At 37.0% G+C, this 16,646-nt stretch overlaps 1 protein-coding gene across 1 annotated transcript in view; it reads left to right on the top strand.

The window, feature by feature from the left end:
* The window catches only part of SPPL2A (signal peptide peptidase like 2A), a 61,475-nt gene that overhangs the window by 24,249 nt on the left and 20,580 nt on the right, over positions 1-16,646 (top strand). Inside the window, exons 2-10 of the mRNA XM_049904964.1 lie at positions 1,789-1,908; positions 2,221-2,403; positions 3,034-3,123; positions 3,623-3,756; positions 8,824-8,975; positions 11,816-11,912; positions 12,304-12,405; positions 13,527-13,608; positions 14,140-14,214. Coding sequence (XP_049760921.1) covers positions 1,789-1,908; positions 2,221-2,403; positions 3,034-3,123; positions 3,623-3,756; positions 8,824-8,975; positions 11,816-11,912; positions 12,304-12,405; positions 13,527-13,608; positions 14,140-14,214 — 1,035 coding nt within the window. The remainder of the gene's footprint in view (positions 1-1,788; positions 1,909-2,220; positions 2,404-3,033; positions 3,124-3,622; positions 3,757-8,823; positions 8,976-11,815; positions 11,913-12,303; positions 12,406-13,526; positions 13,609-14,139; positions 14,215-16,646) is intronic.

The following is a 16,646-nucleotide window of genomic DNA, read 5'->3' as shown; positions in this document are numbered from 1 at the left end:
TTGCTGACAGGCTTCCCCCAAGTGCTAGTGAGGTAGGTTTGTCTCTATTTCTAAAGCACTTTGGTGGGTGGGCTCTGCAGCTGTACCTTAGGCCCCCAATGAAAGTACCTCTACAGATTGGTAGGTGTCACCCTCCTTAGACCCCTAAGGCAGGAGGCTAGGTGGTCTGCGGGAAGTTTCAGCCCTCAGTTCCCTGTTGTGGGTCATGAGGGCTCTGTTGAATATGCAGAGATATCAGACCTGGGAAAGTTGTCTTTCCAGTAGTCCACTAAAACAATTACAGTCAGATCCCTATCAGAAATGCCTTTGCATTATAATAGCCACCTTGTACCCTGTAGGGATGAAAGCCCAAGACTGTGGATCACATATGTTTGGCTGGAGCTGGTTCTGTGTTTTTTGTCTAATTAGGGAAGGATTTTTGGTCCCTGGGTTTTTTGTAACTGCTTCTCTCAGGCCAGGAGAATGGGTTAGGAAAAGACCAAAAAGAAAGAAAGAAAAACCACAGCACACTTCACTCTCTGGCTCAGGAAATTCCAATATTAATGAAGCCGCCTGGGAAGGGGAGGGGAGGGTTCAGATAAATAGGAGAGGGTAGCACTCCTGAATATAGACAAAGTTACTTATCTTGCTTGGGATGACTGTTTTATCTGAGATTCCCGAGGGGCGCGTGGACTGTGTGCACTGGCTGGGTAAAGATTGCTCCCGAGGGTCAGGCCTGCGTCCCGTGCTTGTGCTGTCTCAGAAGCCGTGGTCCGTTCTTCCGCTCCCAGTCCAAAGCCCAGCGCCAAGGTTCCCCGGCTGGGACGCCGCACTCCAGGCTCCAAAACCAGTCGCTGCCTCCCGGTGACTTCTCCTCCTGTCAGCCGCGTCGCTGCGCTGCCTGCGTGTACTGGCTGGGCTTCCCGTGAGGTCATTTCTGGGGGCTAGGGCTGCATCCCGTGTTTGCGCCGTCTCAGGACGCCGTGCTCAGCTCCCGTGCGCCCAGTCCAAAGTGCAGTGCCAAGGTTTCCTGACTGGAATGCTGGCTCCAGCCTCTGAAAACAGTCGCTGCTTCCCCGTGGTTGTTCGTTCTCAGTCTCTGTCACTCAGGTCAACTCTTTAGATCTGTGTTTGATGGTCGGGGTTCGTAGATTGTCATGTATGTGATCGATTCACTTGTTTTTCCGAGTCTTTGTTGCAAGAGGGATCCGAGGTAGCTTCTACCTAGTCAGGCATCTTGGCCCCACCTGCAATAGTTATGTTTTGAGTCGCTTCTTACATTTTGTCTTTTCCTACTGGGTAATAAGAATGAGGGAAAAGGAAGGAATCTTATCTAGCTCCTCTTTCTCCTTACATTAAACTTTGCATTGGTCTTTCTGAGTAGGCAGTTGCAGAATCTGGAGAACTTGAGAAATGTTCAGTTTCGAGTTTCAGTTGGTTCCCTTCTAAAGATAGCAATGAAGTAATAACTCAAAGGAATTTGTAAGAAAAGTTTCAGACTATGAGGGAGTACCAAAGTTACTGTATCATAGCAAGAATCCCCCTGGGATATGGCCCTTACAATAAGCTGCATACTGTATTCCTATAAGAAAGTGACTTATCTTCCTTAAAGAATAGGGCAAATGTGTACAGTTTTAGTATCCCCAAGTCGTTGTTTTTTTCTCTTCAAACAAGAAGAAATAAGTTCATTGCAAGACCTTTCCTCTTAATGAAATATGGTCATACTTGTATACAAATAGCTTTACTAACATCCTTATTTGTTGGCAAACCAAATTACTGCCAATGTGAAAATTATAATTCATGTTCTAGACAGCTGCTCAGGAAGCAATCCTGCATGCATCTGGAAATGGCAGCACTTTACCATCTAAAGACTACTGCATGCTATATAACCCTCATTGGACAGCTCTTCCAAGTACCCTAGAAAATGCAGTAAGTAAATCAGTTTCAGTTATTCTTAAATGTAAAGGCTTGACAAGGTGAGTATGAGTGATAATTATGTTTTAGCATGTGAACTAGTTGTGATATATGATGATTAATAAATAATTATTGATTTTGCTAAGATATTTTTTTCTCTGTGGGAAAATCAAGTTGGAGAATTTTTAAATACTTCTAAGCCTGGTTGTTTGTCATAAAACGTTTCTAATTTAAAAGAATGGTGTATTAAATCAGTATTGATGTGTTGTCACTCAGCATTTAGAGTAAAATGATATTTGTCATGTTAAAAACGTTTTTTATTTTCAGACTTCCATTAGTTTAATGAACCTCACTACCACACCACTGTGCAACCTCTCTGATATTCCTTCTACTGGGATAAAGGACAGAGCAGTTGCGGTGCAGTGGGGAACCTGCCATTTTCTTGAAAAGGCCAGAATTGCACAGAGAGGAGGTGCTGAAACGTTGTTGGTTGCCAATAACAGTGTCCGAGTAAGTTGTGAAATTGTAATTACTTTGTTTTGCGCTCATGAGACCAAATTTCACAGGAATTGAATTAACTTCTGTGTATGCAGTTTAGGGGTTGAGTTTTGAATAGTCTGGTGGTATGATTCTTTTTAATGAGAAGCGCTTGATCTGATGGGCATTTAATTGGAAAATTCTGTAGTTTTTATTCTGTTCCTAGAATAGACAAGACTTTGTTAGAAACAAATTAAACCTCAAATCCCAAGAATGTACCATGGGCGCACTGCTGCAGGGTCACTGGGTTGACCCTACTCAGTAAAGTTGAGAGTGGCAGATACTGTCCATGTTAACGCATATTCCTATGTTCCTTCATTGTGTGTGTGTGCACATATCAGTTTAAGTTTATGCTAAAAGGATGCCAATGTTCTTTTTTGATGGAGCAGTCCAGTTTTCCAGTTTTGCATTTTGGTTGATATTTTTTTCAAAGAAAACCATGTTTTTTGAGAACTGTTTCTACAATATTAAGAAAGAGTATCTGAAACTTTAATCCTTTGAAAAAGAGATGTAGTGTTTATATTTAATGGAGTCATTTGCGTTATTTTTATTCTGTAAGTATGCCAGTAGTTCGTAAGTTTTCATAATGTTTTTTTCTTTTAGTATCCTCCCTCAGGGAACAAATCCGAATTTCATGATGTGAGAATACTGATTGCATTTATAAGCCATAAAGACTTGAAAGATATGAAGCAGGTAAATTAAATGAAGTTTAAGAACAGTGCCACTTCTTACTTTTAATCACTGATATTTAATTTGAATTATTATATATGCTCCATTTGCTAATAAGCAGCTGTAAAGGCCTGTCAAGTCTTTATCTGGGAAGTGCTCACCTCCCACTTGGTACAAAGCTCTCTCAGAGCCATTTTATTACAAAGGATGTTTATTTGTTTTGGCTTCTTGTAAAATCTCTTCTGTCATGTCATTTATCAAAACTTTAAATCCCTGAACAAAATGTGATTTTAGGGAGCACTGCACTTTCAAGATTTAATAAACAAACAAAAAAAGATTTAATAAACCAAAGCATAACCTCATAATTTTGACTACAGAATATATCATGGTGTCAAACATACTTCTAGTATTCTTGACCCTCTAATGTAGTGTCCATTCTAGAGTGAAATGTGGAATATTGCTGCTACACTCTACAGTAGAGAGAAAATTAATTCCTGTGTTTAACTGTTATTTTGCCTTTCAGACTCTTGGAAATAACATTACCGTGAAAATGTATTCTCCATCATGGCCTAACTTTGACTATACTATGGTAGTTATTTTTGCGATTGCTGTGTTCACTGTGGCATTAGGAGGATACTGGAGTGGACTAACTGAATTGTAAGTTTAATTAAACTTAGGTGATTTTCTGGTAAACGGCTAAAAAAATTATTGTTTGATAATGATTTTAATCATGTAACAACATTTAAGAATTTTCCCTGACCTCAGAATGTAGTGTTGATAAGACCAGATTACAGGCCCATCCTTGTATAGGCCATTTATCTTTTCACTGAGAACAAGGGAGTCACAAATCCTCTGACTCTTCTGTTGGCGGGGAAACATTGAAATCGTAACAGACTCTTCTAAATTAAAATGTTTAATTATCTCTCCCAGGAAAGCTGAAGATACTTAATATCATAACATGCCTATTTGCTTAGAATGGAAGAAAATAAAGAGAAGACGGGGAATTTTTTAGTCACTCCTGAGTCGGGTCATCACATTGTGGCCTCATCATTATGCTTAATGCTTTAGAAATTCTAAGAGTATTAGGCATGTTCATATTTTAATATAAATATAACCCTACTGCTGTTGAGTCGATTCTGACTCATAGCAACCCTATAGGACAGAGTGGAACTGCCCTATAGGGTTTCCAAGGCTGTAAATCTTTACAGAAGCATATTGCCGTATCTTTTTCCTAGGGAGCAGCTGGTGGGGTTGAACTACCAACCTTTTGGTTAGCTGCTGAGTGCTTAACCACTGTTCCACCAGGGCTCCTAATTTAAATATAGAAATTCCAAATGCACATAAAATTTGGATTTCCATATTTAATAACAACCTGAATCCCAGCTTCTTAGAGTTAGTCATCTTTGGCTCTAGATAAAAGCAGGCAATATAATTTAGAAGGATTAGTTCGTATTCTTAGCTCTAAATGAAAACATTTGCTCAGAGCATATTGTTTCATGCATAAAGGACAATATATTCACCTTGCGACTTCATCTATAAGTTCAGATAAAAAGAGCTTATTTGTAACTAAATGAAGCTAAGCTTATTTGTAATTTCTTAAATACTAAAATTTAATTTACCTACATCAAGAGGGAGATCTTAGAGTTTAACAAATATATGTTCCAGGAGTACTGAGCTTTAAACATTTTATATACTTGGGAAGAATGTTTCAATGTATATTGGTCACATTTGTTGAGTAAGCGTTGTTTTTGCTTTGTTATTAATTTTTAAAAGCATAGTATATAAGAAGATCTCTAAGATCATTTTCCAGGTTACTTAGTGAAACCTTGTAATATTTTTTCAAAAGCTATTGGGTCAATGAAAGTGTTCTCCCGTTTAGTACAGATTCTTATTGTACTTCCATTACTATGTAAATTGTGTATTCTCTAGAGTAGTGCTTTTTAAACTTTAATGTGCATACAAACCTTTTGGAGATCTTGTTAAAATACAAATTCTGATTTAGTAAGTTTGGGATGGGGACTAAGATTCTATATTTTTAACAAGCTCCCAAGGGATTTTTGCTGGCCAGTGGACTATATTTTGAGTTAGCAAGGCAAGCTTCTTCATATATGTGTCAGACAAACTCCTCTTCAAGAATATTGGAGATGAGAAGGAAGTACATATTAGTTTTTTTATTCATAAAACATGATCATGGGTCTGGAAGAAAGAATTTGTTCCCTTCTGTAGCCAGATTGGGAATGGAAATGTCCGTTATTTGCAAGATCATGGGTTTTAGAATTAACAGGACTGATTCTAAGAGAGATAAAGATAACAAGAAGTAAATGTGTGTGTGTGTGTGTGTGTGTGTGTATAGAGTTAGGGGTAATGATAGGGAGAAAGCGAATATGAACCAGTGATAAAAAAAAGTAGGATTATTAAAAAACCATAAGGACTATATTTTGCAAATAGAGTTTGATAGAAGGAGAAAAAGGTTTAAGGAAGAGATAATTACCCGGAACAGGAACTTAAAATCCAGAATTACCCTGCCAAATGAAAGATGTACCATATGCAAAAGAAAAATATATTTTGGTTCCATACAAAGACTTCCTCAGTGGATGGCATGGGGAGAAAGTTTAGCTTCCTATTGTGTGTGGCTCTTGAGCTGGTTTAAGAGTAGAATTTTTTTAAAAGATGAATTGTATTTTAATATTTTAATGTGATATAAATCTAGTATATGTTTTCCCTTCAAGAAGTTGTCTGGTGCTTTTTAGTACATTGAATGTAAATATGTAAATTTTTAATATATTACATCTGTATGTGTACTGTGATAAAAATGTGGGATATTACCTGTATTTCATTGAGCATGTAAAGCCATTCAACTGTGTGGATCATAAATTATGGATAACATCACAAAGAATGAGAATTCCCAACCAATTAATTGTACTCATGAGGAACCTATACATAGACCAAGAGGCAGCCATTCAGGCAGAACAAGGGGATACTGCATAGTTTAAAGTCAGGAAAGGTGTGTGTCAGGGTTGTATCCTTTCACCATACTTATTCAGTCTGTATACTGAGCAAATAATCCAAGAAGCTGGACTGTATGAAGAATGGGGCATCAGGATCGGAGGACGACTAATTAACAATCTGCATTATGCAGATGACACAACCTGCTTGCTGAAAGTGAAGAGAACTTGTAGCACTTACTGATGAGTATAAAGGACTACTGTCTTCAGTGTGGATTACAATTCAACATAAAGAAAACAAAAATCCTCACAACTGGACCAGTAAGCGACATCATGATAAATGGAGAAGAGTTAGAAGTGATCAAAGTTTTCATTTTACTTGGATCCACAATCAACGCCTGTGGAAGCAGTAGTCGAGAAATCAAATGACGCATTCCTTTGGGAAAATCTGCTACAAAAGACCTCTTTAAAGTGTCAAAAGCAAAGATGTCACTTTAAGGACTAAGGTGCAGTCGCCTCATATGCATGCGAAAGCTGGACCACAAATAAGGAAGACTGAAGAAGAATTGACACCTTTGAATTATGGTGTTGGCGAAGAATATTGAATACACCATGGACTCCCAAAAGAATAAACAAATCTATCTTGGAAAGAAGTACAATCAGAATGCTCCTTGGAGGCAAGGTTGGCAAGACCTCATCTCACATACTTTGGACATGCTATCAGGAGGGACCATTCCCTGGGGGACATCATGCTTCCTAAAGTAGAGGGTCAGCAAAAGAGAGGAAAACTCTTAACAAGATAGATTGACGCAGTGGCTGCAACAGTGAGCTCAAGCATAACATCAATTGTGAGGATGCCCAGGACCGGGCAGGCAGTGTTGCATTCTGTTTTACATAGGGTCGCTGTGAGTCAGAGCCACTTGGCAGCACCTAACAACAACAACGGCAGGTATCAAAGGTTGGCGCCTTTTCTTACTCAAGTACCGCTTGTATTGAAACTTCTGTTAATCCAGCTCTAGAGTATTAGGGGAGGTGCTAGTGTGGCTTTCCACCAACACTCCCTGATCTTATCCAGGCAGCCTACCTAGAACCATGGATACGTAAAATGGTGGCATTCCTTATCATCAGTTTTTTAACAAGAAAGTGACGTGTTGGTAAATGAGCAGTTGGCAAATGTGTGATTCGATAGAAGTCAAATGTTGGTTTTTGTTTTGTTTTTTTAACCTGAAGTTTGTGTGGAGCCCAGACCTGATGAACAGGGTCACGGTGTGCACAGGAGGGAGCAGAGTTTAGGAGACCAGAGTTGAGAGGATAGAGCTGGAGAACTTTGCAGTGGGTTGCAAATAACAGCGAAGACAGTAAGGTTGACAGAATAGACGCTGTTCAACAGAGGACATTTGTGGCTCTTTCCTCTTTGACTTCTGTCTCTGACTTTTATTACCTGTATGACCCAGCAAGGGTGGTTTGGAGAATTAGAAACAGTATTTTGCTGCCTTAAATAAAGGCAGGACAAATTTATGTCTTTAACTTCGTCTGAATCCTTAACACATTGATGAGCACAGAGTAGGCATGTAGTACAACTGAGCTGACTGATAGAATTCAGTGTTTACATTTAAGAGAAGTTAAAAGTACTACTTGTAAATTAAGGAGCTTTGGTGGCACAGTGATTTAGAGCTCAGCTGCTAACCAAAAGGTCGGCAGTTGGAATCCACCAGCCGCTGGTTGGAAACATGGAGCAGTTCTGCTGGGTCCTATAGAGTTGCTATAAGTTGGAATTGACTCAGTGGCACCAGGTTTGGTTTTTTGTTGTCGTTTGTTTAGGTGGCACAGTGGTTAAAGCACTCAGCTGCTAACTGAAAGGTTGGTGGTTTGAACCCATCAGCCACTCAGGAAGAGAAAGATGTGGCAGTCTGCTTCTGTAAAGATTTATAGCCCCAAAAACCCTGTGGAACAGTGCTCTGTTCTGTATGGTCGGTCACTATGAGTCAGAATCAACTTGTCGGCAATGGGTTTGGTTTATCTGTAAATTGATAATAAACCCATTGCCACTGAGAGTAGAACTGCCCCATAGGATTTCTGTGGAGCAGCTGTTGGATTCGAACTGCCAACCTTTTGGTTAGCAGCTGAGCTCTTAACCACTGTATTACCAGGGCTCCAAATTCGTGATAGTAAGTGTATATAAAAAGAATTGGTTTTATGAATTGATATTTATCATATCAGTATAGTTTCCAAAGTAGATAATAAGAGCTTCCACAAACATTAATTTGTTTAAATAATGACATCTGTTTTGACAATTTAGCCTTTCAGAAAAAATGTTCTTTCAAAAGTTAGTGGTTTAATCGATGTCGTGAAACAATTTGTATACAAATTTTTGAATGAAAAACTAGTTTGCTCTGTAAACTTTCACCTAAAGCACAATTAAAAAAAAAAAGTGGTTAATAATGGATCATCTCTGGAGGGTAGAATTATAGGGGGGGTTTACTTTCTAGAATAAATATTTCTTTACCATGTGCAAAGCTCAGGTGGTAGAGTGGTTAAGAGCTTGCCTGCTAACCAACAGGTTGGCAGTTCAAATCTACCAGCCGCTCCTTGGAAATCCTGTGGGACAGTTCTACTCTGTCGTATAGGGTTACTATGGTTTTTCCTGTGTGCGTTTTTTTTTTTTTTTTAATGTATTACTTTTGTAATCAAAAACAAATTTAAATTGGTGTTAGAGATAAATTTTAAAAATACCCATACATGGCAGAGATTTGCTAAAGTTCCTTGTGTGTTTATGCAGGGAAAACTTGAAAGCAGTGACAGACACTGAAGATAGAGAAATGAGGAAAAAGAAGGAAGAATATTTAACTTTTAGTCCTCTTACAGTTGTAATATTTGTGGTCATCTGCTGTGTTATGATGGTCTTACTTTATTTCTTCTACAAGTGGTTGGGTAAGAAATCGTATTTTATGTTTCCTGCTTTTAGGATACATTCTTTTCATTTACTTTGCCACATTTATCTTTTCCTTGAAAGCATTCTAACTGGAAAACTTAACTAAATAACTTGGTTAATGTTCCTGTTTTAAATTGTCAAAAGTGTTAGATCTCTGTTACCCTGGGATAAAAAAAAAAAATTCAAATAAAAAACATGCTATTTATTAAGATACGAACAATTCTTTGTGGATGATTTGAAAGAATTAGTATGGTTTTTAAGTTTCCTTCTCTGCAAATAAAGGATTAATAGCCCAGTATCTAAGCAGTAGACTAAGGGCTTGGTGGTAGTTATATTTAGTTACATGAAATAGACAGTTATGTACATTGTTGGCATATTGCCTATGCTTATCCTTAAATGTAGTTTCCCCTATTGTTAGTTTGCAAATCAAAATGTTATATTGCTTGAATTTTGCTTTACTTGTACAGTCAGGATCATAGTACATCTGAAAATACACAAGTACTTGCTTATGGTCTAGAGAGTAACTTTTTCTCTTTTATGAAGTCAGGAGTAAGAACTCTGTTGATTTGCCCATTCCCTGGATAATCTTCCTAATAGTCTAACAGGATGAAAATGTGCCATCCCTAGCCAGTGTATAGCACAAAGAGGAAGGAGACCAGGGAAGAAAGGAGTGTACCTGATGAGACCTAACAAAAAATCCTTCGTAAAACCACCAGCTCCTCTGTTTAGAGATATTAGCATAAATTTCTAGATTATAAAACTGAAGCCGTAGAGCTAGTTTCAGTTTATTTAATTTCTTCTGTCCTGTGGCGGGTATTTAAAAAAACAAAATCTATGATATACATACTTCCAATTTTAAAAATGTCATTCTATGAATATCACTCTTTTTTCAGTCTTTTGCTGGGAGAGTGGATACCAGGATGATATTTGTATCATGCTGGCATTGAGCAGCTAATTTGTCAAATTTTAATGCTGAACCTTCAGTTGTTTGTGTCTGATCATCAGTTGACATATCAGTGATCTTTGATAGAAAAAAGAGAGATCTTTACTCTGCCCTAAAACATGTTTTAATTTTTGGCAATAAATTTCCTTAAACTCATCACTATTTAAAAGGTTGATAGTTTTTCGGAAATGTAATTTTTGGTGTAGGAGAAGGGTCATCGAGCCTTACAGTATCCCAAGACATCGGATTTATGACTCTGGCAATGACTTGTGTGACATTGCAGGATTTAATTGACCTCTGAATGGTTCCTTATGGCTAAAATTGCTGCCATTTCTTAGTATATTAAATAAGGAGGTTGCACTAGATTGCTAAGGTTCACCTAATCATTATGATTAAATCATGCTCAGGAAAGTAACTGAAGATGAGTTATTGTAACCATATTCTTTCCCACGTCTAGTCATTTTCTTAGATACAGTATGATATTGAATGAGACACCTAAAGCTCTATTAGGGCCTCAAAAGCATGATTTCCACCAGTGTTCTAAAACTTCGGCTGGACAGCTTTGGTGGATCTCTTAACTGAACTGAACTTGGCAGTCTTTGACTACTTGCTACTCATGTTACCATACACAGATACCTCCAATAATAAAAATAACTTAGGTAACACGTAAAGCTTATTATGTGTCAGGTATTGTTCTGAAACTTGGCATATATTAACTTTGCATCCAATCCTCACAATAATCCTGAGATAGGTGGTATTACATTTTACGTATTAGAGATGAGGTACCTGAGGGAGTAAAGTAACTTGTCCAAGGTCATAAGTTAGAAAGTGGCTACCCTTGACTTAGTGCCTCTAGATTATTATCCCTTTCTCATTTATAGAACAAAACTATAGTTTCTGAAGTTCAATGGAATTTGAAAAATTGGAAAACAAATTATGATGTCACAATGTTTTTGTTTTTAAATAATTCTGGAATAAGTGTAGATAATACAAGAAAAACACTTGTCAATTTTAACTACCTGGGTGTCATAACAAAGAGCTGTGCTTAAATGGATTTGGCTTTACCACAGGTCAAGTTATTATAGATAAAATCCCACCATAGGAAGATACGGATAGCATGATTAATGTTTTTTTAAACAATATTTTTTATTGAGAATATACACAGCAATAACATACACCAATTCAAGTTTCTACGTGTGCACATCAGTGACGTTCATTACATTTTTTGGATTGTGTAGCCATTCTCACCCCTTTTTCTGAGTTGTTCCTTCCCCATTAACATAAACTCATTGCCCCCTAAGGTTCGTATCTAATCTTTTGACTTGCTGTTTTCAGTTTGATCCTATGTACATGATTAGTGTTTAAGACGGTATCAGTTCTCATCCTTAAGTTGCATTTTTAAAGTGACTACTGTATTGGACAACACAGATGAAGAACATTTTTATCATCACTAAAAGTTCTCTTGAGACTGATAAACGTTTTAGTATGCATCATTTGTCGTACTTAAAACCAAGAGTTTTAAATTGGTATTTCAACAGCTTTATTAGTGATTTATTAATTCTTCCACTCCTTATATAAAAATTAAATATTCTCAAATGTCTGCCACCCCCTTCATAGAAGTCCTTAATAAACATGTCAGTTTGAGTCATTGAACGATAAAGCCTAAACAATCCTACCAATGTATAATGGACCTAAAACAACACGTAAAATACCCACTCTTAAAGCTCAAGATCTAAATATTTTCAGCCCACTTACCAGTTCAGATTACAGTGAAGTCACTGCATTGAAAGTATCAAGATTCAATAAGACAGCTAAAGAATTAATATTGCTTGTGCATTTTCTTATCACATTTCTTTTGGTTCTTATGTAATTTCATGTCTTTTTTTTTTTTTGTAGTTTATGTTATGATAGCAATTTTCTGCATAGCATCAGCAACAAGTCTATACAACTGCCTTGCTGCATTAATTCATAAGATACCATATGGACAATGCAAGTATGTATCTCTTATGGGGACTCCTAGGCCCTTAGTATTTGTAAGTTAAAACATTATAAGGAAAAATAGGAGTGTTTAAACCTGCATGGTCCATCATACATGTGGATATCTAAAATTAATTAAACTTAAATAAAATTTAAAATTTCATTCCTAAGTCTCATTAGCCACATTTCAGTGCTCAATTGCCATATGTGACATGGACAGCATAGATAAAGAACATTTTCATCATCACTGAAAGTCTGTTGAAAATGGTAGACATTTTAGTATATGCGCATCATTTGTTTTACTTAAAATCAGGTCTTTTAAATTGGTATTTCCATAGCTTCCTTGTGACTGGTGGTTAGTGTTTGCCATTTCTCATATCAAATGAACATCATAATTTGTTTTCCAGGATTGTGTGTCGTGGCAAAAGCATTGAAGTAAGACTTGTTTTTCTCTCTGGATTATGCATAGCAATAGCTGTTGTTTGGGCTGTGTTTCGAAATGAAGATAGGTATGAATATTTTAATGTGATATCTTGCTCTATTATTATGTTTTTTGTTTGAGTTGCTTTTATCCCAGAATATCAGTCTTAAAATAAGCTACTTTTTAAATAAACAGATTTTGTGCTAATGGGTTTGAGCTCATATAGAAAAGGAAAGAAGCTGCAATAGACTTCAAAAAGATATTTAATTATGGTACAGCCACATGATGGCTTATGATGCAGCTGTAAAAAAGAAAGAAGATCTCTGTGAACTGCAAGGCAGTGATTCCCAGGAAATGCGTTAAGCAAAGTGCAAAAGAGTATCTAGAATATAGTACTACTACCTTTCGTGTAAGAAAGAAGAGGATATAAGAAAATATACGGTTATCTGCCTGTTTCCAGAAAAGATAACCAGAAAAAAATACACACTTAAGTTTATTTAATGACTTACTAATAAAATTATTAAAGACTGGAAAGATTTAGTGGCCTAAAATTTGGAGAGCAAAGTTCATACAGTTTTAGGCAGCCTCAGTTATGATAATCAGCCGATAATTATGCATATCAGTTTCTGATAGAGTGAGTTGCTATACCTCTATTTTCTTTATGTTCTAGCTTTCTAGGCTTATATTAACACCAGTATCCATTGTTATGAGCTACCTTTCTAGAGGAAACCCTGGTGGCATGGTGGTTAAGTGCTATCGCTGCTAATCAGAAAGTCAGGAAGTTTGAATCCGCCAGGCGCTCCTTGGAAACCATGTGGGGCAGTTCTACTCTGTGCTGTAGGGTTGCTATGACTATGAGTCAGAATTGACTCGACAGCAATGCGTTTGGTTTTTGGTTACCTTTCTAGAAAGAGACATACGTATAAGTTCAAAGATAAATATGCATTTATGTTTGTCTGATATATATATGTTCGTCTAAGGTAACCTTCAACTTCTTAGTAAAAAGTATTTACTATTCTACTAGGACTGTAAATTACTCAATATGAAGAATATGAGGGTTTTTTTGTTGTTGCTATTTAATAATTCAATTATTTAATTGAATAGTCACATCATAGCAATAGAACAGTAGTATTACTTTAGTGATTTATTTCTTGCAAAAAGTTTCATCAAAAAATAAAACAGTGTAGTATAATTATCTTTTGATTTTAGGTGGGCTTGGATTTTACAGGATATCTTGGGGATTGCTTTCTGTCTGAATTTGATTAAAACACTGAAGTTACCCAACTTCAAGGTAGTGTATACTGCTTCACAAGTTAAAATATTTTTTCTTTTTAAATTTATTTAAGGTATAATTTACAAACAATAGAATACACCCATATTATGTGTACAGTTTGTTGATATTTTACACATGTGTAATTGTGTAACCACTGTCCCATTCAAGTTATAGAACATTTCTCATCATTTCAGAAAACTCTATTATGTACTTTGGCAATCAATTCCAATCCTTGTCCCGTGCCTCAGGCAACCACTGATCTGCTAGCTAAAATATTTTTAGTCATTTATATAATATGCCAGATTCATTAAATCCTTGCAGAATGATGTCCAGGAAAAGAGCATTTTTTTTAGTGACTTTTTTTTAAAACAAGTGGGATAAAAAAGAGTTTTAATGTGGTATATGGAATAAAACTACAAATAGGAACCACAAAATATCTTTTACAAAAATAGTATTCAAATGTATGTTCACATGTTTGTACCTGCAACATAATACAATCTCTTAATTTAGGTATAAGAAGTTTGACCTTTAAATTTCTTTCTTCAACAGTCATGTGTGATACTTCTAGGCCTTCTTCTCCTCTATGATGTATTTTTTGTATTCATAACACCATTCATCACAAAGGTATGACCATATTTTTTAAATCCACGAAGAAGCATGCTAAAAGATGAGAATCTTAAACCTGCTCTTAGATTTTTGGTTTTGCAGATGTTAGCCATTGAGTTCTAATTCTCTTAAGAGAATTGGTGAAATTGGCACTTTTTTAATATGTTTTAGGTGAAAGTTTATAGAGCAAATTAGTTTTTCATTCAAAAATTTGTACACAAATTGTTTTGTGACATTGGTTGCAATCCCCACAGTGTGTTAGCACTCTCCCCCTTTCCCTTTCCACCCTGGGTTCTCTGTGTTCAGTTGTCTGGTTTTCCTGTCTTTTCCTGCTTTCTCTTCTTTGCTTCTAGGCAGGTGTCGCCCATTTGGTCTCATATACTTGACTGAACTAAGAAGCACATTCCTCATGTTCGTTTTATAGGCCTATCTAATCTTTGGCTGAAAGGTGGACTTTGGGAGTGGCTCAGTTCTGAGTTAGCAGGGTGTCTGGGGGCCATATTCTCAGGGGTTCCTCCAGTCCTTGTAAGACCAGTAAGTCTGGTCTTTTTTTTGTGAATTTGAATTTTGTTCTACATTTTTCTCCTACTCTGTTTGGGACCCTCTGTTGTGATCCCTATTAGAGTGGTCACTGGTGGTAGGTAGGCACCATCTAGTTCTTCTGAGCTTAGACTGGTGGAGGCTGTGATTCATGTGGTCCATTAGTCCTTTGTGTCTTTGGTTTTCTTCATTCTCCTTTGCTCCGAACATGATGGGACCAATAGATGTATTTTAGATGGCTGCCTGCAAGCCTTTAAGACACCAGATACTATTCACCAAAGTAGGATGTAGAATATTTTCTTTATGAACTATATTATGCCAGTTGACCTAGACGTCCCCCAAGAGCATGGTCTCCCAACCCTCAGCCTCAGCAACTTGGTCCCTCAAGGTATCTGGGTGTGTATAGAAAGCTTCTATGACTTTGCCTTGGTCACGTTGTGCTGGCTTCCCTTATATTGTGTGTCTTTTCCTTCATCAAAGTTAACTTGTCTATCATCTAGTTAGTGATTTCCTTTCCCCACCCCTACTCTCCCTCGTAACCATCAAAGATTGTTTTTTTCTACGTGTATAACCTCTTCTTGGGTTTTTATAATAGTGGTCTCATACAATATTTGTTCTTTTGTGATTGACTTATTTCACTCAGCAATAATGCCCTCCAGATTCATCCATGTTGTGAGATGTTTCACAGATTCACCATTGTTCTTTATCATTGTGTAGTAGCATTGGCCTTTTGAGGATTTTTTTCAAGCTTTTAAGCCATTTTGTTAGCTAAAAAAGTCTCCTGACAGATGTAAACATGACGATGTCCATAATTTTATTTCCTACTCTTTTAAGTAACCTTTCTTATTATAAAGTAATTTTAAAGTTCACCATATGTAAACAGTATAGTCAGCAAAAAAAAGAAAAGTATGTCATTGCTACTTTATTTCTGTAAGCCTAGTCTGAGACTAAGAAACAGCACTGTGCTGGAAGTCTGAAGGCTGGGTTGTAGCTCTGTAACCTTGTAACCCTGGACAACTCACTTAGTCGTTTGTGCTTCAATTTTCTAATCCATCATGTGAGGGACTATTGCTGGCATTCCACCTGTCTTTGCTCACCTCTTGGCCTCTACTCCCCAGCAGGATTGTTTTGGTTGCAACTGACAGAACCCAACTGAAAAAGGTCTCATATATCCTGACTGTGTCAGAAGAAACTAGGCCAAGGGGCATGTATATTCCCTTTCTACCTCTATTAATTTCTTCATTCTTTCAGATTGGCATTTTCCACAGGTTTGGAATCATACCTGTTGGCGGTTCATAGGTCATATAGTCCCAGATCTGCCACTAGCTCGTCAATAAAATGCTGGTGCTGTTCCCAGAACAAGGGGTGGTAGACAAGTGTGGTATGCCTTCATTATTTGCCCAGTTTTTCTACCTTGCCCTTGTTCTTGTCTCATGAATATGTTAATTATTGCTTATTCTCCCACTTTCTGCATTTTATTTTGAGTCTTGTTTTTTAACTTTATTCTTTCTCACTCTTACATATTTAGTATTTGATATAATCACTACTTCCCTTTCCATTAGTTCTGAACCTATGAAGTTATTGTAAAAATCTGCACTTCTGATACTTGCTATAATGGTATAAGACAAACATTTGTCCTATTGGGAAGCTAAAATTGTAATAAAAAAAGATCCCAGTTGATTCCGGCTCATGGTGACCCCATTTATGTTAGAGTAGAACTGTGCTCCACAGGATTTTCAGTGGCTGATTTTTTGAAGATAGATTGCTAGGCCCTTCTTCCAAGGTGCCTCTGGGTGGACTTGAACCTCCAAACTTTCGACTAGCAGTTCAGTGCATTAACCGTTTGTACTACCCAGGGAAACCCTGGTGGCATTTTTTACTACCCAGGGACCAAAAAATTACAAATAGGT

This window comes from Elephas maximus, chromosome 12 (assembly GCF_024166365.1).
Source record: "Elephas maximus indicus isolate mEleMax1 chromosome 12, mEleMax1 primary haplotype, whole genome shotgun sequence".
NCBI lineage: Eukaryota > Metazoa > Chordata > Mammalia > Proboscidea > Elephantidae > Elephas > Elephas maximus.
Note: the sequence above shows the minus strand (reverse complement) of the source record. Positions and strands in the feature narration are given on the sequence as shown.